The following is a 23,784-nucleotide window of genomic DNA, read 5'->3' on the forward strand; positions in this document are numbered from 1 at the left end:
ATGGGTAGTACAAGAAGCATAGATTAGAAGAGATTCTGAAATTATCCATATTATGTAAAAAACTAAACCTCCCTTCATATTAATACATGTTATTCTTCAGTGTATTAATGAACTGCAATTAGTATCTGTATATTAATATTAAAAACTTGTGAAGCTAGATTTAATGTTCTATAGGGAGATGACTTCACTTAATTACAGATATATTTTGTCATGAGATAACATGATGTCTCTTTATTAGAATGCTAGGATTATGTTATTTATTTTTACCAAAACCCTTACTTCCACCCATAGGTTCCACCCAGGAAAGAAAGTCTAATTTATATTCAGAAGTGCTAAAGGTTCAGCTTATTATTTATTGAAACATAATGTTCAAGGTGATTTGGGACTTTTTTCACTTTCAAAGTATAAAAGTACTGATATACCATAAAGAGGCAATCAATTAATTAGCCATCCCTTCATATTCTTGGAGAAGATTTATTTCAAAAGTGTTTCCTCTTCTTTGGTGACTACAAGACAGCAAAATAATTTCTTGCTCCCAGGGTTTATATTCTCAGCTTGATTACTACATCTCAAGTTGTATTAATTAGAAAACTAAAGCAAGGAACTGACTTATGCTTAGTTGTAATAAGTTTCACAACTTAGTAAATGAGTTTCTCCATTTTGGATAGGAGAAAAAAATATGTCAGTGAATCTGTGATGAAACATCTGCATAATGAAGATAGTACATTAGTATGTTAGTAGTAATAATGATTTTGTAGTGCATCAAAAATATAGATAGTGAAGTACATCATTTACCACCATAATTGGGACTGGAAAAATCATCATTAAGCAGTATGGTCATAAAGTGAGGCATCAGGTGACCTCACCTGATTTTACAGCCTTTTTTGCCCCAGTCATTAAGCAAATTACTATGGTCTTTAAAAAAGAATATCACGTGACCACAATTTGCAATCTTCCCTGATGATTTTCCAGTGAATGAAGGCAAATGTACATGTCCCAGGATAACCTTACAAGATCCAATCTGGGTCAGTCACCAGGACCAGAGATTTTTGTCTTCTGAGCTTTCAGACTTGTGCTAGAGCCCATCCTCAGGGAACTTCTCTCTACTGGAATATGCCAGGCAGCTAAGAAGACTAAACCTCTGGTCCCGGTGACTGACCTAGATTGGGTCTTACTTCTCAATGACTTTACTTATCAGAAGCCAACTGGAAAAGTTGCAAATGGCAATCACATCACTGCAGGACATTGCAATTGTCATAAATGCAGAGCCCAAATTGTGTTCTTGTGACTGCAGTGGTCTCATTATAAGTCACCTTTTTTAGCACCAATGTAATTCTGAACAGTCAGTAAATGAATAGTTATAAGTCGAGGACTACCTGTATAGGGGGGAAAAAAAACCCTAAACAATGAGCATAACATGGCATTATAAGGACCAACTGGAAAATATATAGCAGAAAAAGGTTCTGAGTTCCAACATTTACATTCCTTAAGGTGGGCAATGAACAAAAACAGGAGGAGGAAGAGAAAAGGACAGGAAGGAGTTTCAAGACTAACAATTTGGGTTTTCTGCAAAAAAAAATGTAGTAAAGAAGCGATGAATTTATCTTCAAAATTATTTGGATCATCTCTAGCATTATCAGAAAGTAAATTCCTTTATAAATCTAGCACCTTAGTGTTCTAAAATGTCCTTAAAAAATCTGAGGAACTATTTTTATTATTTACATGAACCAAACCTATGTCTTCCTGAGTTAATTTACAGTAGGCCTAAAGACATATATGTACACCCATCCCATCTTGTCATTATTACTTTTGATGTTGTTAAAAGTGAATTCTTCAAATTTTGGACAAATATTTATGTATATGACATTTAACCTGGGGATGATTGTTTCAGCCTAGAAATATCTGAGCTATCTCATATCTTATCACAAGAACTAATCCTGTACTCCCTGAAATCAAATGGTCTTTGGTTCTATTTGGAATATACTGTATTTTGATTTCAGGTTCAAATTTCTTTTTCTCTCTAGTCATAAGTTTCCCTGGATATGGAACTTTCACTTAGTGTTCCCACACCATCATCAGGTGTATACTAATAATGAAGCACATTGAGATCCATGATGTTTTGTAAGTTGTTATGGCAACACAATAACAAGTCCAAGTCTTTCCTGATAAATAAGAGCTTGAAAACTCCAAAAGCTACTACAAGTTTGATCCAGCAAACAAAAGAACACTTGACCTTATTATTATGAAATATAAATTCATAGTGGTCAGTGGTGCAAAAGACCTATTAGCTGATTCAGTCTCCCATTGTCTAATTTTCCTTTGATAGGATTTTTAACACTGTCACCAATGTCATTTGGGAATTTCCAAATGACTAGGTTTCTACACTTTCCCCACTGTTCATATTAAATAGCCCTGTGCAGTGCTTCATATTAAATTCCTAAATGATCCTTTGCACCATACAAGGGCACAAGCAGAACATTTATTTGCTATATTTTAAAGCAGCTGCATTTTTTTTCTGGACCCTATGGAAGGGCATGGCTGCTTTTAAGTGTTGTAGACAGGTGGTACATTTGGACCCCTCACTCACTCTGGAAGGTCTCTTGGCAATCAAATCCCAATGGTTACATAACCCTAACATTACTGTGGTGGATGCCTTTATAATATGAGGAAGATTCCTGCCACTGCAGTTTTCAGAAATGTTAGATAACATTTTGCACTAAATCTTACCTGCTCCTGTACATTAAATGGAGAGCAGATCTGCTACCAAAATTATGTTGCTCTGCAGAGCTTGTTAATGTAAGTATGACCTAAATTCATGCCTGAAAATGATGTTAGATAGTGTTCCTTCTTCCCCACTAGCAGTAGGCATTGATATGGAATCAAGACAAAGAAAACTTATAATTCTGGAGAAAACATTATAGTCAATATGTAATTGGTGAGTTCTACCCAATGAGTTTTATTCTGAAACTGTTCTGATTGCAGGTTAAAACCCAAGAAATACTACTGTACTCTGGAATGTTCTCAGATGTGATATTTGCCAAATTCAGGACACTATAAGAACAGACATGATTATACTTAAGGCAGTTTTCACTTTGGTCTTTCCTTTCCTACCAGATCTATAAAAAACATCATTGTGACCTTTTCCTGTATATGATATGAGGATGTTTTCTCCTTCTCCTCTACAATTTCTGAAGCTGTCTTTCAGTTCCTTTGCCATCTGGTGTGCTATACTGCAGCAGGAATATAGTTGCTGGGTGGTAGTCTTGGGCCTTACATGAGGATGGGGGTACGGTTACCTTTCACCACCACCAAAGAACATCTTGTATTTTTGAACACTATAAGAAACTAAAAGCTTACAAGAACCCTACCTTGCCAAACTTTGTTTTCTCTATTACACAGCTAGGAATCAAATGGGGCAAATCTTTGACACGTATCCTGTAACTTCACTTTGGGGGAACATAGCTCTTGGAACAGATCATATTAAAGAGAGGCTTTTTGAAAGAGATGCCAGGAAAGATGCTACTACAGTAAATCTTCATTTTGGTTTTATCACTTTAGAAATCCTAGAAGTCTCTCCCAATATCTGAAAAAGTCTTTACCAGTGTTTACATGCAGGCCACACCTTCAGCATGTCTTTTTTTTTTAATTGAAAGTTTTTTAAATTTTACAAAACAAATCCCCTCCCCAAACCCCCCCACCCTCCCATACCCTCCCCCAGCTCCCCAAACCTCCCAAACCCTCCCCCAACCTTCCCAGAGTTGAGTACAGGCTTAATTAAAATTTTTCAAAAAAAAGAAAAGAGAAACTTAAAACACATATAAATCCTAAACAAATCTAAATACCTTAAATTAAATAAATTATCTTCTCTAAAAAATAATAATTGCAATCATTAAACACATTATAATATACTCTAAACATTTTCTAATCATACTTATAATATTAGCCATCATTCTATATAAACTCCCTCCAGAACACAAATTTAAACATTACTTTCTTTGAACATCTATACCTACAATATAAAATCTAATATGAATCATAAACAAATCTGAATACATTTAATTAAACAAGTTATACTCCCTCCAAAACACAAATTTAAACATTACTTAAAACTTAAAACATTAGAATCCCCTTGTACGCATTTAAATCTTTACCAATAACAAATTCCATCTTAAAAATAATAATAATAATTAAAAAAAACCCAAACACTAAACATATGATAATATACTCCAAACCTTTTCATATCATACTTATATTATTATCCATCATTCTTTATAAACTCCCTCCAAAACACAAATTTAAACATTACTTAAAACTTAAAACGTTAAAATTCCCTTATACACATTTAAATCTTTACCATTAACAAATTCCATCCACAATGAACACATTAAACATTTAAATCTTTACCAATAACAAATTCCATCCACAAGAGACACAGTCCTTATCAGTCTCAATTGTCCATATAAAATTTTCATTCGATCTCCATCCTTATCAGGCTCTCTTATCCATAAAGCTCAAGAGAAATGCTTTGAATTTGCATCTCTTGGCAAATTCTTTTGCACTGCCACCACAGAATTAACTCTAAATAATTTTTCAATTTCACTAAGTATTTCCTCTTTTTCTTTATTCAAAATCACAGCAAAGTCCTTTGCAACCATCTCTTTCAGATCTCCTTGCAAAGACTCTCCCAAGCCTCTAATTCTTAAGGCGTAGTCCATTTGTCCATACTGAAGCATAAGAATCTCATTTTCCATTTCTTTTTCCATGCTTTCAAATTTTCCCTCCATCAATTCCACTTTTTCAGCTACCTCTTCCACACGGGAATTCAGCTTTTCAAAAACAGAGGCAACTCCTTTTAAAGCCAAAACTATATCTTGCCTCAAAATCTTATTATTTTCCTCTAAAATCTCTTTCATTTCTGCCCTAATTTGAGATATAACATTTCCCATCATATCTTGCAGATCCTTCACAATTATTGGCTGGACCAAGGAAGAGGGTGAGGCTATTGATTTAGGAACTGTAGGAATCCCTGGACGCTTTGGAGCCATCTTAAAAAAAAAATCTTTACTCCTTCTTGAGAATTACAAAAATTAGATAAAAGAAAAAAAAAAGATTAAATCCAAAAAAATTCAAAAAATCCTTCAAAAGGAGGTCATTATAGCAAAAAAATACTAAACACTTACAAAAATTAAACAAAAGAAAAAGAGAGATTAACTCCAAAAAAAATCAATAAATCCTTCAAATGGAGATCATTATAATAAAAAAGGGAGTTTAAAAAAAAGGAAAGAAGAAAAAAGGAGTTAAATAAAAAGAAATCCATTCCATTTTTTTTAAAAGTACAAAAAACAAAACCAAAAAGTTAAACAAAAATAATAATGCCTCTAGAATCCAAAAAAACCAATCGCCATCTTATTTTCCCTTTCAGCAAAAAAAGAAAAATTAAAAAGAAAAAGAAAGAGAAAGGGAAGGAAAAACACCAAAAAGCCTGCCTTTCAAACAAAAACAATAATGCTTAAACACCAGAAAGCCTGCCTTTTAAAAATACAAAAGACAAAATGAAAAAGTTAAACAAAAATAATAATGCTTCTAAAATCCAAAAAAGCCGATCGCCATTTTATTTTCCCTTTCAACAAAAAAAGAATAAAACATCCATTCCAATCATTAAAAAAAAAAGAAAAGAGAAAGGGAAAGAAAAACACCAGAAAACCTACCGATCGCCATTCTAGCTTCCCAAAAGGGGAAAAAAAAAAACGCCGGAAAGTCTGCCGATCACCATTTTACTTTCCCTTTCAGCAAAAAGTAAAAAGTAAAAAGAGGGAATATAAATGTAAAAATAAGTCTTTAAACTTAAAATCCATATAAAGTCAAAGAAAGCAAAAGCTAAATCCTCTAGTCAACTCTGTCCGCTTCTAAAAAACTCACCAGATCCCTTTAAACGCGGAGGTGGTTGCAACGGCTTGTTTTGTCCCTAGGGACAAAAGCAGCTGGGAAGCGGAGACAGTCTGAACTCCGTGGGAGCACTCTCTCACCCCCCCAAAAAAAATTGGGGGTGCATAAGAGGCTCTACCACTATTCAGACAACACTCTTCCCCCCCCCTTTGCCCGGGAGGGGGATTTTGAACCGCTGAACAGCTGATGTCCGCTGTTCATAGCAATTCATTACACTTACCCAGGAGGACGGCAACAAAGTAGCCGCCATCGCCCACGCAGATCCACCGGAAGTCGCCTTCAGCATGTCTTGAAGGGAGATTTTATAAGTGCCTTATTGAATGGTGTTTCTGTCCCTGTGGTGACAGTCGAGTGGAATATATTAATCGTTATATCCTCCATTCTCCTATTTACAATAAGATTAGGTACCAAAGTATTCATGATAGGTTAATGCAAAGTCTCCAGCCTCAAAAAGTTGAATTATCTTCTTAGAGATAATAGAGATGTATTCCCACCTTTTAGCAGTACAGTTGCTAATTTTGCATGTAGTCATTTAAAATACATGGAAAAGTAAAAACAGAAATATTTTTAAGTTCTTAATCATAGCCTTGCCTTTATCTTGTTTTGACCTCTTTGTATATAACTTCTCTTCTCTTCTCTTCCCTACCCTTCCCTACCCTACCCTACCCTTCCCTATCCTACCCCACCCTACCCCACCCTACCCTACCCTACTCTAGTATTCTATTGTTTTGTACTATGTTGCATCATTATGACCTATGACCTATGATTAAAACAATAATGCAAGTCAATATAAACAACCTGGTCCTGTCCTTATTGCAGTTGCAGTCATAGCAAAATTTTCTCTTTTCTCGGCAGACTTCAAAATTTTCTCTTAAGTTATCACGTGTCTTGTTTCATGCTCTTCTATTATACTCTTAACAGGGTAAGGGAGGAGAGATTATACATATTTGTCTCATTCCCATTGTCCCCCACCTCTGCTATTTCTCTGCCTCCTTTGTCTCTGATCTTCACTTATTCAAAGCGATGGCCTGATGACAGCTTACACAAGCAAGAATTCCTATCCCATGGAAACCTATAACTGCATTCAGGTGAATGCAGATAGAGGTCTCTCAGAACTTTATCCTCAAAGTGCAAAGATCTATGACTGAACTGGAATTTGGAACTTAAATGATACTCCAGATATCTTATATTTCTTACTATACCTTATTCAATCATAACACCTTTACAGAGCTATTGAAACCTGAGCTGGTGTAAATTATGTTAGCATTGGAATAAAGATATTAGATCATTATTACAAATGACCAGATAGTAAGAAAAAGTAGCTTAGAGAGGAGACAAAATTTATCCTTAGACTTTCTGCTTTGAAAATACTGGTTTGCATAGAGCCACCGTGAGATTTAGGCAAATTGTAAAAGGGGCAGCTGAAAGCTGAGCATAGGAAAAGAACTGAAGGGAACTTTCACTAGGATCATTAGCAGTCACTGCCCTTTTTCCTAACTGAGTTTTCTTTTTCCAGTCAGGCTTGATCAGGACGCAGGAAACGGATTACTTTTTGAAACCACTACCTCCAAATATTGCACTTAAACATAACATTTCTGCTCCTGGTGGTCACCGTTCTCATGTACTGTATAAGAGATCAACTGAAACTAAACTAGTAATCAATAATAATGAGGTAATTGGGACAGATGAAAGTCAGCAAGAGGCTTACAATTATGTCTTCCAAGATAGCCAACCATCTCGCAATTCTGAGTGGCGTCAAAAGCAGCACTTTTGTGGAAGGCGTAAAAAATGTATGTAAAGATGTCTCCTCCTCTGTTTATTACTTAATCTATATATTTTAAGATTGCCAATTTGACATTCAGTTCTGCTTTTTTCCAGCAAATAAATATTTTCCCACATAAGATGTGATCTAGAAATGAAATTCAACTGAAATTTGCTACTGCTTTGTATAATGTAATGTGCGAGGCATTTGCTCTAATGTAATTCCACATCAAATGTACAAGCACGTTGATATCACAGTATTTGTAGTGTAAATTTATTATCATGTTAAGCTTCACTGTTCAAAATTCTCTTTTCCTAATGCTTTAACTCCTTAACTGGGAACAAACAATCAATGATGTCTTGTATCTAATGCTTTCTCCTGGTTTTTTCATTATTATTAGGGCCCTGAAATTTACATTGGCTTTTGAATACATTTGCATATTTCTCCATTTTTAATCTTAGGAGAAAATAACCTGATACGAAAGATGTTTTGGATCCAAATCCCATCAGTCCCCAGCCAATGGGACAGAAGACATAGTTTAAATCACCTCAAAAAAAAAAATCAGACAGTCATGTTATACTTAATTTAAGCATCTTTGGCTCAACCCAGTCAAATGAAGCACTCTTAAGCTGCATTGATTTAACCAGGGAAAATGTATGCACAATTTAAATCAATGGTAGTTTGATTATCATTCGCCTATATTAATAATATTTCTGTTCTGCTGATTTCAATTAATGCACAAAGTATGGTTTCTGTCTTTTGTTTTCACTCATTTTTTCATCCATTTCATATGTTTAATGGGGGGTATTCAAGATATTAATTTACTTTGCAATTTCTATAACTGTTTGCAAAACATTTTCACAATTCAACAAATTCAGGGGGTTTGCAAATGCCCGGACCAGTCCTTATGCACTTAAGAATACACCAAGAGGGCTCATTTTAATATTATAGAATGTTGAGATTTCTCTCCATAGCTTCCTTTCTATATTATTTGAGATAAATAGAAACACACTGTGATTTTCTGTATACTTAGTATACACAAAGCATTGGTAGAAACAGATTACAAGTAGTCCTCAACTCACAACCATTTGTTTTGTGATCATTCAAAGTTACAATGGCACTGAAAAGAAATAACTGTCACAGCATCCTCACAGCCATGTGATCAAAATTTGGGCACTTTGACAAACGGTCTGTACTTAACAACAGTTGCAGCATTCCCAGGTCATGTAATTGTCAGTTGCAACCTTCCCAGCCAGCTTCCAACAAGCAAAGTCAATGGGGGAGGATGGATTTGCTTAATGACTATATGATTCATTTAACAGCTGCAGTGATTCACTTAACAACCATGGCTAAAAGGTTTTTAAAATGAGATATGACCTAAAAATGTTAAAAACTGTAAATTAGTGCAGCCACAAACTTGGGAGTACATGTAGAGCTCCATATTATGATACTGGAAATCATAATATCCTTGACTTATCCTTGCTTATTTTCAGTTTGTTGGTTTGGTTTGGTTTTGAACATCTTTTGTCTTGTTCTTGCAGATATGCCTCAGCCTCCAGGTGGAGACACCTATATCTTGCCAGATGAATATAAACCTCTGCTGAGAAACAAGCGATCTCTTCTGAAAGTGCATAAGACCAAAGAGTTCAATGTTGAGACTTTGGTGGTGGTTGACAAAAAGATGATGCAAAACCACGGCTATGAGAATATTACTACTTATGTTCTAACTGTACTTAATATGGTATGGATGTTCCTTTAAGTTGATTACTGAACATTTATACAGAATTCATATTCTAATTATCTAAGACTCCTACATGAAAATGTATCTCCCCTTGCTCCCAGACAAAAGACTCTTCTTGTTGTGATACTGAAAACATTTGATTTCTGTACTGCCCTTAATATCACATCTGGGATATGAGTGACATTTATCAAGTATGTTAACATACCAAATCTTAAAGGTATAGCTTGAATACATAGCCCCACACTGATGCCTCACCTCTTCCTAACTCATTCCTCGTGGCACAGTAAGATTCTTGCAATGACTCTTCTTAAACCTCAGCTCCCCTCCTACTTTTCCCTTTGAGAAAAGCAAGGAATGAGCATAGTCACTTCAAACCATTGCAAATCCTTGAAGCAGAACCTGCAGAGTCACATTGACCAAAAGAAGGCGTCATGTCTCTAGGACTTTCATAACATTAATGGGTAGAAACAAGTATCAGGAAAAAGGAGGAACTTAGATTTTTTTTTTATTGGTAGCTATCATTCAGCTGGAAAGACACATCTTGTTTCCTATTGCTGACCTCAGTGCATATGTATGCCTGTATGTGCAGGTGGATGGACACAAGCACATGCAGGCATATTCTCAAATATCTTTCAATGAATAGGAACATAGCAATTGCGTATGGATAATTACAATGAAATATGGGCTCTTTCATTGAAAATGCTATGTAAAACTTTATGTGTATTCTTGTTTGAGTAACAATAACAGTCAATACACTCACAATCACTCAGACACACACACGCACATATACATCTTGTATGTGTGTGTGCGTGTATACATACATCTTTTTCCTTCTTTTCTGTGCTGTTTAAATAAAGGCAAAAATAGGAGACTACATCAGAGCTATGGATAAAATCAAACATTGTATTCTCATCATAGTTCATTTAACAAAGTCTAATTGCTTCATGATTTCTTAAAAATATGTTTCAGGTTTCTGCATTGTTCAGAGATGGAACAATTGGAGGTAATATCAACATTGCAGTTGTTGGCTTGATACTTTTGGAAGAAGAGCAGGTATAGCGTATTAAATATTTTAAAGTAAATTAAACTTGATTTTTAATCATGATTTTGGATTAAATTCTTGACATAAGTGCAGAAGCATCTGAGTAGCATTATAAGATTAAACCAATCTTTTCTTAACTTGGTGCCTGCCATATGTGTCAAATCACAATTTTTAGAAATGCATGCTGTAAGGCAGCTTCAGAGAAATTATCATTTATCATTGTAGTATTTATACAATGTTGTATTTATCTTTATGCAAATGTAAATTTAAAGAGAATAAACATATGAAAAAGAATGTTCAGGATTGAGCTTGTTAGTTTTGTATGCAGATACAATGTGATGAGAACACTTCTATACAGTGGATGTGTGGGTGTGTGCATATTTATATGTATAAGTAAATAAGCTATCAATGGGCAGGACAGCCAATATATATGTATTTTTAAGTGCTTAGGTGGAGAAAATCATAAATAAATCATTTATTTATTCCACAGGTGTAACCATGACCCTCCCTCCCATTCTATTTCATCCATACATTTTTGTTTTGCCTACATGTCATCTACCTTTTAACACCCCAATTATGTTGTATAATTAATTTGTATGTTTCAAATTACTCATTCCCATCATAAGAACTTGCCTTCTTTTTTATCCTGAATACTTGGTATTGAAACTTGATCCTCATTCTCGGGGAAGCTGCAAGCTTAATGCTTCATCCACTGTCCCAGTTGAGGCCAAATGTAATCTTTTCAAATCGAAGGCAGGGTTTCAAGTATGGTATAGACATAGCTCCTATCTCCTTGGCTACACTAGATCATTCCTCTGAGCAATGGACAGTTGGAAAGGAAGAGGCCAGGATCCTGGAGCACTATGCTTGTCAGGGCTACAGAAAACTAAATTTTAAGTGCTTTCAGGGTAAAGGAGTCCCATTATGACAGATTAAATTAAGCTGCTTGGCTCTTCTCTCGTAGAAGTTTAGATTTAGAAGCAAAATTGCTTAACAATGTTCAAAGGATCTGGGCCAGACCACAGCATCACACACTGGCTGCTTCACAGAAGTGTTTAGCCAGAATCTTTTTAACCACAGGTCAACAAATAATTAGGGACTGATTCACACCTCTAGCTAAACTACAACGTGTGATATTTCACATCCAGTAAAGCCAGGAACAGACAAACCTCAGTAGGGCTTTGTGTCTTGTATGAAGAGCCATTCTCTCAGGGGTTAACCCAGGTCAGATTCTATGTAGCCAAAGTTCAGAGAGAACTAGATTTCAGTCCAGTGAGGCCAGAGGTGAATAGGGCAGCCCTTAGCAAAAAGAAGAGTTAATTTGTGTAAGCAATAACAGTCAAGCAAGGTATCCAGTGTCAAAAGCTGCAACTGAAATTCAGCATAGCTAGAGGGAAACAGAACATCAGGGCAGGGGTCAAGTTCCAAAGGGAGAGACAATTGGGGGAAAGGGAATGCACATTTCACCAGGTAAGACTGTTTCTCTGAGAAGACAAAAAAAATGCACATTTACGTTGGAATATTGTAGAGGTGATAGAATCATGTTATGATTCAGAATTGGTTGACAGAGTGGCTCAGACTCAGTGGTGGGATTCAGCCAGTTCACACCACTTCGGCAGCTAATTTTTTGTGGCCTAGGCCCAGAATGGACTTCCGGAAGTGGTATCCACACAGAGAACCAGTCAGACTGATAGGCTTCTCTGGCAGAAACTTTACATGATTCAAGACTTCTAGCTCAGTTCACTCAGAGTTCCTCCTCATTTCAAGGACTATTTTGGCCTCTCTCATTCTCGGTTATGAGAGATTGCCACTTCTGGACTGGTTTGAACCAGAATTGTTAACCATGTTTCATAGTTGTCATGAATCATGATTAACCATGGTAGCATCACAAGCATGAAGGAATTTCAAATTTATTATAACACTACGGCCAGATACAAACATGAAGGAAAAATCTGCATATTAATGAGGAAAGAATAAGTTCATGGTTACTATTCAATTGCAATTGAAGGGCTATATATGCACAGCCCCACCAGGAGACATGTTTTATGGTAAAAGAAAAGCCAGAACATTTTATCTTCTTCCATTGACTGAACATTCTTATACTGAGCACATTTCTGGAGCATCCAATAAAATACTTTAAGTGTTAGTGTTAGTTTGAGGGATCACCCTTTCCTTGTTAAGCCATGAAAGAAAAACTCAAGATTATCATCATTCCAGCGGTTACAACTGTGTTGATGGTATATTAAAGTCTATTTTCCCATCATTTATTTCTCTCCTTCCTTTTTTTTTCTTTTGAATTGATTCCAAACTCCTGTGTAGTAGAAAACTCTACTAGCAATGTAATGCTTCATTTTATGTGCTGAGCGATCAGGTTCCTAACGTGACAGCTTAATTACACTGAATGTTTAGATTTTCATGCTTGGACCATGTCCAACCTGAAAAAGTAGGAAGAATAATCTTTTGATCTTACACCTGTGACATAATTTTCCTTTATATCTCTGGCTTGGAAGTGCTACTTCTCTAAATCTTTTGCTTGCTATTCTGTTGCTTTTAAGACTATCCATAACCATATTTGTGCACTACTGATCATATAAACAAAGCAAAAGGAGCTAAAAATTAACTAGCAAATGGGAAAAAACTTACAGTTTAAAACCAACCAAATTTTACAGTTCAGCTTTGAATTAATTAATTAATTAGAATTGTACATCGGAAAATGCCTTTGGGCGGATCTTTCTCATTGTTTTTCCCTAATTTTTCTCTTTACATGTTATTCTAAGAGAAAGAAATAGCATTGGACAGACTATAGATGATAATCTCTTCAGAGATTTGTCTATCTCCCTCCCTATAAAGACATTAAAGATTTATTTGACATTCTTTGCTAAAGTGAGGTGTGTCTTCTGGATTAATTTATGATTCAGTTTCTATACTTTAATCTAATGTTCAGAAACCATACATTTTGGACTTGATGCTTTGGTAGTTGACACATTTGGGAAACAACTTATTTTGCTGTATAAATTACATTATGCTGATATGGTGGAAAAGATCCAGCAATAGATGTGGCCAACTTTTAAGAGCTCTTAGTGGCTGATACAGAGATATATTATCATGTTTCTCAAAAGGCTTATTTCATAAGTACCAAGGGCTTGAATAGGTACAAAAATATCAATAAAGTGTCCAGACATGTCAATCTGTCTTATTGGAATTCTAGCCTTTAAAGTTAATTAACGCTTCATAAAATCTTTTCTTTCTTATAACTTATTCATAAATACAGACATTAACCATATTTATGCAATAAGGCTTCCCAAGATATTTGAACAAAATTCCTAGATAAAATGAAGTTCACTTCACCTCTTCTCCACATAGCCAGTCTTCTTTCTTCAGTATTAAAGAAGAAGATGGAAATGGCTTCATATATCCTCTCTGCATTCAACACTCCTCTTCTAATCACAGATATTTCAGGTATTTAGGTATAAAGAACAGCAGCAAAGAGAGAAGAGAAGAGTAATCTTAAACCCAGTAGGTTTTTCTTCCAGAGTTTTTGGAATAAAACCTGAATAGCTTTAATTTACCATAGTCAGCATCAGCTGTGAAGGGTGATATCCTAAACAAATGGAGGTACCTGATTTCTTAACATTGTTTTTGAGAGCTATTTCACAAACCCGAATCATGAGTACAAGCAAGCATAGAGGAATTAGCACCTGACAGTCCTAATCTCAACATTTCTTTGCCATCTAGCCATATACAGAATACTGTGATATTCCGTTTTTGGGAGCATGGTCCCTTCTCCACTACTATGAAAATTATAGGTGAATGCTAGAAATTCCTTATTGATCAAAAATGTATTATTTAGATTTCCAAGAAGAAAACAAATAGCCCATTGCAATCCAGGTAAACTGTACATATCGCAAACCTCACTGTGCATTTGAATCTGTTGGGGTCTGGTAGTTCCAAGGATGAAATTATGACTTTGGAAAGTCAAAATGTTTTCTGCAGGAAGTTTCTGGAAAATATCTGAAAATGGTGGAACAGGTTTTTTTTTTATTGAGGAAAGTGAAGATTTGCCACTAATCTTGTAAAAATAATAAAGATTCTAGAATTCCATATTTATTATCTCTTGTAATCATATTTTTCACAATCTTTATTAGTACTGGGTGATGCAATGGTTCAGTGGTTAAGATGCTGGGCTTGTCGACTGGAAAGCCGACAGCCCAGGTTTGAGACCCGAGAGTTGTACAAAGGGGTGAGAGCCCATTTTCGCCTAGCTCCTGCCCACCTAGCAATTTGAAAGGATGCAAATGTGAGTAGATAAATAGGTACAACTTTGACGGAGAGGAAACAGCACTTCATGTCATGCTGGCCACATGACTTCAGAACTGTCTTTGGACAGCACTGGCCCAATGGCCTTGAAAAGGAGACGAGTGCCGGCCCCTATAGTCAGCAATGACTAGCAGAGGACTCCTTTCCTTTTCCTCTCCTTATTAGCATTACATTATTTGGTGAAGCCAGTGACTGTGATTTAAAAATATTACTCTATACTCTTGTTTCTCTGGTTCTACTGGGAAACACTAACTTGCAATATCTGAAAGAGAAAACAACAAATACAATATTCTATGTTCCAAGATGCCATATCAGCCCACTGGATAAGCCACAACAGAGAGTTAGTGAATCAGCTGAAGAGAGTTTGGGCAATAGTAATCAATGCTCATTGTTTATTGATCACTTGGCAGGATGCAAACCAGGCCTACCAATCTGGGTGCATCCAAGGCAAATACTTTTGCTAGGCAAGTCTGGTACTTTACTAAGTGCTTGATAAATATATTGGTTTTCCAGTCCTAGAAAGAACTCCTGTATGAAGGCTCTGATGGATTGCCTGGCCTTGGCTGGTGAGTTGCATTAGGCAATACAACCCTTTCTAATGAGTTTACATTAACAATAGGTCTTTGAAGTTCCTAAAAATGTCAAGTTGATTTTGCAAAGTAGACCAAAGCGTGGGAGATCAATTTATTTTGTCTAAGCTGTTTTTGTAGAAGAAAAATATTGGTGTTCTGTTGTTTCTCAAATCTTGCCCCAAAGTGCTGGTCTGTTTTTATTCAGTTGCAAACTGTATTTTAAAAAAAAAAAAAAAAAATCCCTGCTCATTTTTACTTTCCAATTTAAAAAAAAAAAACTGAGCAGAGGTGCTCTTTTGTTTGACTTGTCTGCAGCCAGGCCTTGTGATTAATCACCATGCTGACCATACCCTGAGTAGCTTTTGTCAGTGGCAGTCTGGGCTGATGGGAAAGGATGGCAGCCGCCACGACCATGCAATTTTACTGACTGGCTTTGACATCTGTTCCTGGAAAAATGAGCCTTGTGATACTTTAGGTAAGTCTCTTTTTTTGCTTGCATTGGACCACAAGTGCACCAAGGAGCCTTTGGCAAGACTAATATCTTCAAATGCAGATCCTAAATACCTACAATCTGCAGAATTTAAACATCATCTAAGTCCTGATGCTTAGATGATGAGAAAAGCAGTATTCCCATTATTTAAAATATTTTTCTACCTTTGTACAAAGATAACAATCCAGTGATTGCAGTTCCAAACAGAGGCTAAATAATGTCAAGTACATAGAGATTTTTCCATGTTCTCCTTGTGATGCTACTTGGAGTAGCAATATCTGATAGGAAAAGACACAAATCTTATTAATAAATGAGAATAATCTGCTCCAGCATCTTTCTACTCAAAGACAAATCCGGTTTGTAATGCATCATTGGGACTTGTAATACATCTCAGTTGAAGCTTCCAGGGATTGCAGGAAATAAATAGATGAATCAAACCCAATGGCTACATTAAATTTTATCACTTTTTGTGATTAAAAAAGGGAGGAGTCTCTTTCCACCTTAATTGTCTAATCCCAATTCTTTTCCTAAGGCATGCTGTTTAATCTTTTTTCACTTAAACTCTCCAGGATTTGCACCCATAAGTGGCATGTGCAGCAAATACCGCAGCTGTACTATTAATGAAGATACTGGACTTGGACTTGCTTTTACTGTTGCTCATGAATCTGGACATAAGTAAGTTTGTCAACCTGTTTTTGGAAAAATGAAAGAGTTTTAATCTTAAATTCTTTCCTGCCAAAAGATGACCAAGAGATGATTCTTTTAGATATCTAACCATGCTATGATTTCCAATAACTAGGATTATTGCTTACATTTTAATCACAGTTTGATCTTTAAGTATAAAAGGAAAAAATACTGAGGCTATTGATCTGCCCCACGTTCTACCTTCTTAGAGTTATCCTTTACGGTGGCTGCAGTGGCTATAACTAAAATATTAAAAATCCTATTTAAACTATAGATTCTGGCTCATGGCTATAATTTGCAAGTGATATCTGTTATAAACACCTCAGTAACATATCTTAAAAATTTTACTGATTTTTTTAAAAAATATAATTCATTCAATTGTTATACTTTATCAATATGTAAAATCTCTGTCTCTTACAACCACAGCTTTATTGCAGAACAAAGCAAAAAAGTATGACAACTTGTAGTTGTATGCACAGTTCCTGTGCCATTGTATCTGTGGTAGTGTATAGAAAGTGTTTTAAGCCATAATCTCGTCTGTCTATGACTTAATGTATTTTGCGATCACCAGCAGTTAACCCTCATTAAATACACCATTGGATATCAGGTTTTAGGATCCAATGCATATTATTAAACAAATTAAGCCAGCCCACTTAATGCAGGTTACAGTTGTGTAGGTGCAAATAAATCAATATGTTTGTCTGCCTAAATTCTTTCCTTCCTAAAATTATTTATAGCCTGTAAAAACACAAAAATTGATAAACATATATGAAACTATGTAGTCTAAGCTCTAGTTTTATGCTGAATAAAATTATTTAGATAGAATGTTTAAAGGGCCCCTAGAAATGTATTGAAAAATCATTGTGTTTCAAAAGAACTGTATATCCAGATTAAGATTATGCGCAATACTGAAAACAATAGTTAATATTCCTCTTCTGCTCAATTTAAATTCTGGCATTATGAGACAGTATTTGTAAAGGTATTTGTAAAATTAACATTTTGCCTCTTACAGCTTTGGCATGGTCCATGATGGAGAAGGAAATATTTGCAAAAAGTCTGAAGGTAATATTATGTCACCCACATTAGCAGGACACAATGGAGTCTTCTCCTGGTCAGCTTGTAGTCGTCAATATCTCTACACATTTCTAAGGTACATGTGCCAAGTGACTGATTTCAGTGAGGAAAAAGCATAAGGTCTGAGAAAGTTGCTTTTGTCCCTTAAAATGGGAAAGTTTCATTATAGAAAGCTGTAGGTACCGATATACATGCAGTGAGATCTGGTGAGTTTCAGATTCAGCGTTTTAGATTACACAAGGTGATAAATTTAGTATGATTCTATATGGTCCATATAGAATGGATTGATGGATTACATTTCCTCAGTTTATTTTCTGGGAGCAAAGAACATATTGCAGGAATTTGGTTAATGCATTCAAGGAACATATGAGGGAGGAGACTGCATGCCTCCAATCTTTCCTGGGAATTCTCCACACGAGTTGAACTACAAGTATAAATGTCCTCAGCCACCCAACATGGGACTTTAGTCCCTGCAGATGGAAAAGATTCATATTTATTATGTATAAATAAATATATTTTTAGCTCGGTGTTGATGGCAGCTATAAGTGCGAGTTTTATAATAATTGCAAAACAACTAAGAAGTCTAAATCGAAGTCTAGTTTCTCTTTCTCCTATTTGGAAAATTCCATCATTGATCTGAGTCATTTATCAGAAAAACATACATATTCTACATATGCCTCATCCCAAACTTGCCTTCCTTCTATTCCTGCTTCCTTCCATTTAATGGACACATGTAGAAGGCAGAGGAAATGTTCTTGAAGGACAGGAGAAAGGCAATGATTAGATAAAAGGGGTGTGAGCCTGAACCAAGAAGGTAACATGAGTAAATATCTCAGAAAAGCCCCTCCCTAGTTTTCACAAGATAAAGGGTTAAAGGAGAAAGCACACTAAGACTTACAAGATACTCTTATTATAGTTTTAGAATAAAGTAGTACTACCTATATGTCATTGGTTTCCTGGACCGGTCTATCTTGGAAGGCTGATATCATGTTATACTGAATTTCTGTGCAGTTTGTGATCTAAAACTGTCCTCTTTCAGAAATGACTAGCTATTACAAGAGTCACTGTTAAATCTGAATGTGATATAACCAAAGATGTCTTGTTTGGATCTCTTTAGCTCTCCTCAGTCCTTATGTCTTGCTGATCAACCTAAGCCTGTGCAGGAATACAAGTATCCAGAGAAACTTCCAGGGGAACTTTATGATGCAACTATTCAATGCAAATGGCAGTTTGGAGAAAAAGCTAAGCTATGCATGATGGACTTTAAAAAGGTATAACTATCTACCTATCTATCTATCTATCTCTATATCTATCTATCTATCTATCTATCTATCTATCTATCTGTCTGTCTCTGTCTCTATCTCTATCTCTATCTCTGTCTATCTATCTATCTATCTATCTATCTATCTATCTATCTATCTATCTATCTATCTATCTATAATGTAGTCTTATTCTAGATTAAATTTAGCAAATTATTTAACCTAGGGCAAGGGTGTCAAACTGCCAGCCCATGGGCCAGATGTGTCCTGGCGAAACCACGCCCATGTGACGTTGCGAGTTTGACACACATACCCCAGATCTAGGGGCTCAGAATAATGTATGTGTATTATTAGATCTTCTTCCTCATTTTATTCCTACAGGAAAGTGTGAGATACATTAGTTTGAAAATAGTGACTCTCCTAATTATCATGAACTATTATTCCACCCAGATTAGAAATTAATAAACTGATTTTGATTTAAATAACTTTTTATTTATATATTTATTTGCATATATAAATACATACTATCAGATTTCATATGACTTCCCCATTCAAACTAGTTTTTAGATCAGCTTAAAATAGTGCAATAATGACAGAGAAAATAAAAACTAGCTAACAGTCTGAGATTTTCCGAAGTATTCATTTGTGCTGGAAAAGGCCTTGAAATAAGCACTGTCCTGGGAAAGAGCAATCCAAAGTTGGACTGACATCCCTGGGGAAATCCCTTTCCTAATAGCTCTGTGGAATAGAAATCCAGAAAGAATCTCTTGGTTTGATCTGAAACATTTGTATTGATCCTATATACAATATTTGGATAGAAAACTCGTTTACATGTAGTCCTCAACTTACAAGCACAACTGAGCCCAACATTTCTGTAGCTAGGTGACGCAGTTGTTAAGTGAGTTTTTCCCCATTTTACAACCTTCCTTGCCATCATTGTTAAGTGAATCACCGCAGTTGTTAAGTTAGTAATACGGTTATTAAGTGACTCTGGCTTCCCCATTGACTTTGCTTGTCAGAAGGTCATAAAAGATTATCATGTGACCCTGGGACACTGCAGCCATCATAAATATGAATCAGTTGCCAAGCATCTGAATTTTGATCATGTGACCCTGGGATGCTGCAATGGTTGTGAGAAAAACAGTCATAAGTCACTTTTTTGAGTGCCACTGTAACTTCAAACAGTCAGTTAATGCACTGTTGTAAGTCAAAGACCATCTGTGTTTCAGTAACATTTCTTGTCCAGGGAATTAAAATTCCATGGATGTTATACACGGAGAAGTTCTGTCATTGCCACTGTTGCCCCTCCATGTAGTTCTTGTCCTGTTTTAAGATAGACAAGAAAAAAACAATTCTGTATGTAGACATTGTATGGTATGTACCTACTAAGAGCATGACTTTGCTTTCCTTCTATAAGCCATTTTTGGTCTAACTATTCTTAATGCAGTATTTCTGTTATTGCTATTTTTCCATCTACTCTTTTACTCCACCAGGATATTTGTAAAGCATTGTGGTGCCATCGAGTTGGTAGAAAATGCGAAACCAAATTTATGCCAGCTGCAGAAGGTACAATCTGTGGTTACGATATGGTAAGAAAATATTTGATAGATGTTATTTATATAAATAAATGGTGGAAGCTATGAAGTGGAAGTTATGATGAAAGTGAGTTGAAATGGGAAATAAAATACCCTGCATCACTATTTTAATTGAACTGAATTCAATTGAATATTTTTTTGGCCATGTCTGCTAAGATATAAAGGCATTTAATATCTGTTAATCACTTTTAGTACACCTGAATCATTTGAATTTAGATATATGTTTATTCCTATCCTTACTTAGAGCTTTTCATATTATCCTATGCGTAATGAGTATTCTTTTAATTATTTGATGTATTGAAGAACCAGACCTGCGTATTCATAATTCATGGATTATTAAATATTGAAATCTTCTTTCCTCAGTAATGCCACTATTAAAAATGTGAGATGCTGGTTAGGCTTTCCTACAGCTGATAGAATGTTTGGTCTTCCCCAAAGGATAGACTAGGTCACTAAGTTGTATGGGAAGTCATTTTATTAGAATAACTGCACCCTTGGGATCAGGTTATGGTCCTGAGTATCCTCATGTGATCTTGGAAGTCACATCGAAAGAAAGTTTAAATATCCTCTTAACTCCATAAGCTCTAGTTGGCTTCCGGTCAGTTTTGGTGAAAGAACACTTCTATGAATATCTTATCACTGATTAATTCCAGGCTTTGTGGAACAAAGAATAGTTTCTCAAAGAAAAACTGCATGAGAAGAAGTCTGGAATAATCAAATGATAAGCATCTGTTTGGGTTTTTATTTAAGCATCTTATATTCTGCCCAATCCATCAGTGGCTCTGAAGATTCTTTTTTATACATTGCTTGTTCAAGAGGGCTATGTCACAATAATATCAGTGAAAAGCCATGTTTCTTTCTTTTCATTTAACAATTCTTCCCCTCTCTTTAATCCGTTCAGTGTTAGCACTCAATCCCCCAACTTCTTCCCCCTTATATACCCTTTTCTCTACATGTTATTTGCCATGGTTTTTTGGCACCATTACAGATCTCTCTGAAGTTATTTAGCTATTAATTCACTCTATCTTTTCCTAACTTATCTCCATCTAATTTTGCACCTCTGTTCTCCTTCTTTTCCAAAGAATCCCATATCCCACAAATTCCATATCCTCCTTCTCTTGCTTTAGGACAGAAACCTCTCTGCAATCCTATCTCTCAGCTTTTCCTTCCTTCCTGCCTACCTGTCTGTCTATCTTTTTTCTTTGTGTCCATCTCAAATGGCTTCTTCTAATCTTAGTTAAATTTAGTAGCATTCTCCCAGGAATTCTCAATAATTCAGCATCAAATATCAGATGTAAGTAGTTTAACCCCGATTGGACCCAGATAAACAAGGGGAGCTGGCAGAGGGTTGGGGGAGTCTTAAACTTGCAATTTATTCCAGAAGAAGCTTCTGTTTACATGTGTGGAGGTTTTCATTCTAATACAAGTAGCAGATGTGGAGAGCTGTTCTGTATCAAGATTACAGCAGAGAACAAAAAATTTAAAATTTCTTTCCATCATGGCGTTACAAAACCATTTGCAAAAATATTATTTGTGTGAATTAAATAATAACAGACAGAATCATGCTGTATAACTGCAACAAGCTGCAAACACTGACTCTCAGAATACACAGATTAAAAAAAATTAAATTTGTGAGGCGTAAACATTGTTACAAACAGTGGGATAGGAGATTTTTTACCCTTCAGAAGTTGCTGGACTCCAGTATCCATCATCTACATATAGTATAGTCAATGAGCAGCGGTGATGCAAGATGTAGTTCATTATCATAGAGCAGTGGTTCTCAACCTTTCTAATGCCGCGACCCCATAATACTGTTCCCCATGTTGTGGTGACCCCCAACCACTTATACATCACCGGGTGCCAGGGGCGTGGCCAAAGAAAAGGGGGGAAAAATGGCGGACAGCCTTGTTTGGCGACCCCCGTGAAATGGTCGTTCGACCCCAAATGGGTCCCGACCCACAGGTTGAGAACCACTGTCATAGAGAGAGTGACAGGTTGCCTATCTCAAAGCAGACAATCGTTGTCATTACGATTATTTTTAACTTCAGTTCTTAGAAGAAGAAATATCATATCAGGCTGGTTTTCCAAACCAAACTATAGGGTCATTTGACTCCAGACAAGATTTCAAGGATATATCATAAACAAGGAACATGTCAAGTTGAATGCAGACAGACTCAGTTTAAACTTTCACATCAAAGCCAGTGTGTACTTTTAGGTTAAATGGGGTGTAATCCTGACTGACAGTCCCAAGAGATGTGCTGTGTGTGAGTGTGTGTGTTTGTCCAAGAATAACAGACAGGAACAATTAATCTCAAACAAACGACTTCATTTATAAATCAGATAGCATGCACGATCTCTTTGCTTTCTTTACTATGTGCACATTTACTATTTTTAACATGTCACTTGCCATAAATCATTCTCATAAATATAAGGGGATAGAATCTAGAACAATAACATAAAATCTGACAAGATGACTGTAAATAGTCTCTTTGAAATATAAGATTTTAAACACAGTCCCCTGGTCCAAGTGGGGGAAAAGCCAGGAATCTAATATGGAAGCGGGCTGTTATGTCGATCTAAATGCATACTCAAATACTCTATATTCTTTTTAGAAGCGTCCTTTTGAATATACAACAAAACAAACACTGAGCATAACCAACAGCACCCATTCAGGTGTGCATCAGATTCAAATTCAATCTGATACACATGCAAAATCCTGCTTTTCTGCATGATTTATTATCTCTATCCAGGGTCAGAAATATTCCCAACAATGGTTAAAAAAAACAGAATATATTAAATGACTTATTTTTGTGAATGAAACATGTCTTTTCCTGCAAAATGAATAAAATAGAATCATGGTCCACCCCCAACTCCTTCTGTTGTTAACTTATCTCATACGTATATATTATCTGATGCCTAAGCATATACAGTAAGATTAAAAAGATCTTCCTGGTTTAGCTGATGTGTGTATTGATGTTATCCACTTTGTCTAATGCATGGAAAAATCTCACATTTATATTGTGAAGCTTATGGGATAGAATTTGAGATATAGAGCTGTTTCAGACCTAAGTGCTTGATAGCCAGCTTCAACCGGTAAGATGAAACTCACTCTCAGCAAATAAACCATTAATTTCTAGTGTAACATAATAATAATAGTAGTAAAGTTGGAAGGGACCTTGGAGGTCATCTAGTCCAACCCCCTGCTCAGGCAAGAAACCCTACACCATTTTGGACAAATGGCTGTCCAGTCTCTTCTTAAAAACTTCCAGTGTTGGAGCATTTACTGCTTCTGGAGGCAGGCT

General features: G+C 35.8%; 1 protein-coding gene across 1 annotated transcript in view; it reads left to right on the top strand.

Annotated features, from left to right (window-relative positions):
- Positions 1-23,784, top strand: part of ADAMTS16 (ADAM metallopeptidase with thrombospondin type 1 motif 16) — an 88,969-nt gene that overhangs the window by 12,082 nt on the left and 53,103 nt on the right. Inside the window, exons 4-11 of the mRNA XM_039329259.1 lie at positions 7,463-7,736; positions 9,250-9,449; positions 10,419-10,502; positions 15,696-15,855; positions 16,440-16,545; positions 17,567-17,704; positions 18,746-18,899; positions 20,381-20,476. Of these exons, the coding sequence (XP_039185193.1) occupies positions 7,463-7,736; positions 9,250-9,449; positions 10,419-10,502; positions 15,696-15,855; positions 16,440-16,545; positions 17,567-17,704; positions 18,746-18,899; positions 20,381-20,476 (1,212 nt within the window). The remainder of the gene's footprint in view (positions 1-7,462; positions 7,737-9,249; positions 9,450-10,418; positions 10,503-15,695; positions 15,856-16,439; positions 16,546-17,566; positions 17,705-18,745; positions 18,900-20,380; positions 20,477-23,784) is intronic.

The sequence above is a fragment of the Crotalus tigris genome, unplaced genomic scaffold (assembly GCF_016545835.1).
Source record: "Crotalus tigris isolate CLP2741 ecotype Arizona unplaced genomic scaffold, ASM1654583v1 scf7180000024391.5723578, whole genome shotgun sequence".
Taxonomy (NCBI): Eukaryota; Metazoa; Chordata; class Lepidosauria; order Squamata; family Viperidae; genus Crotalus; species Crotalus tigris.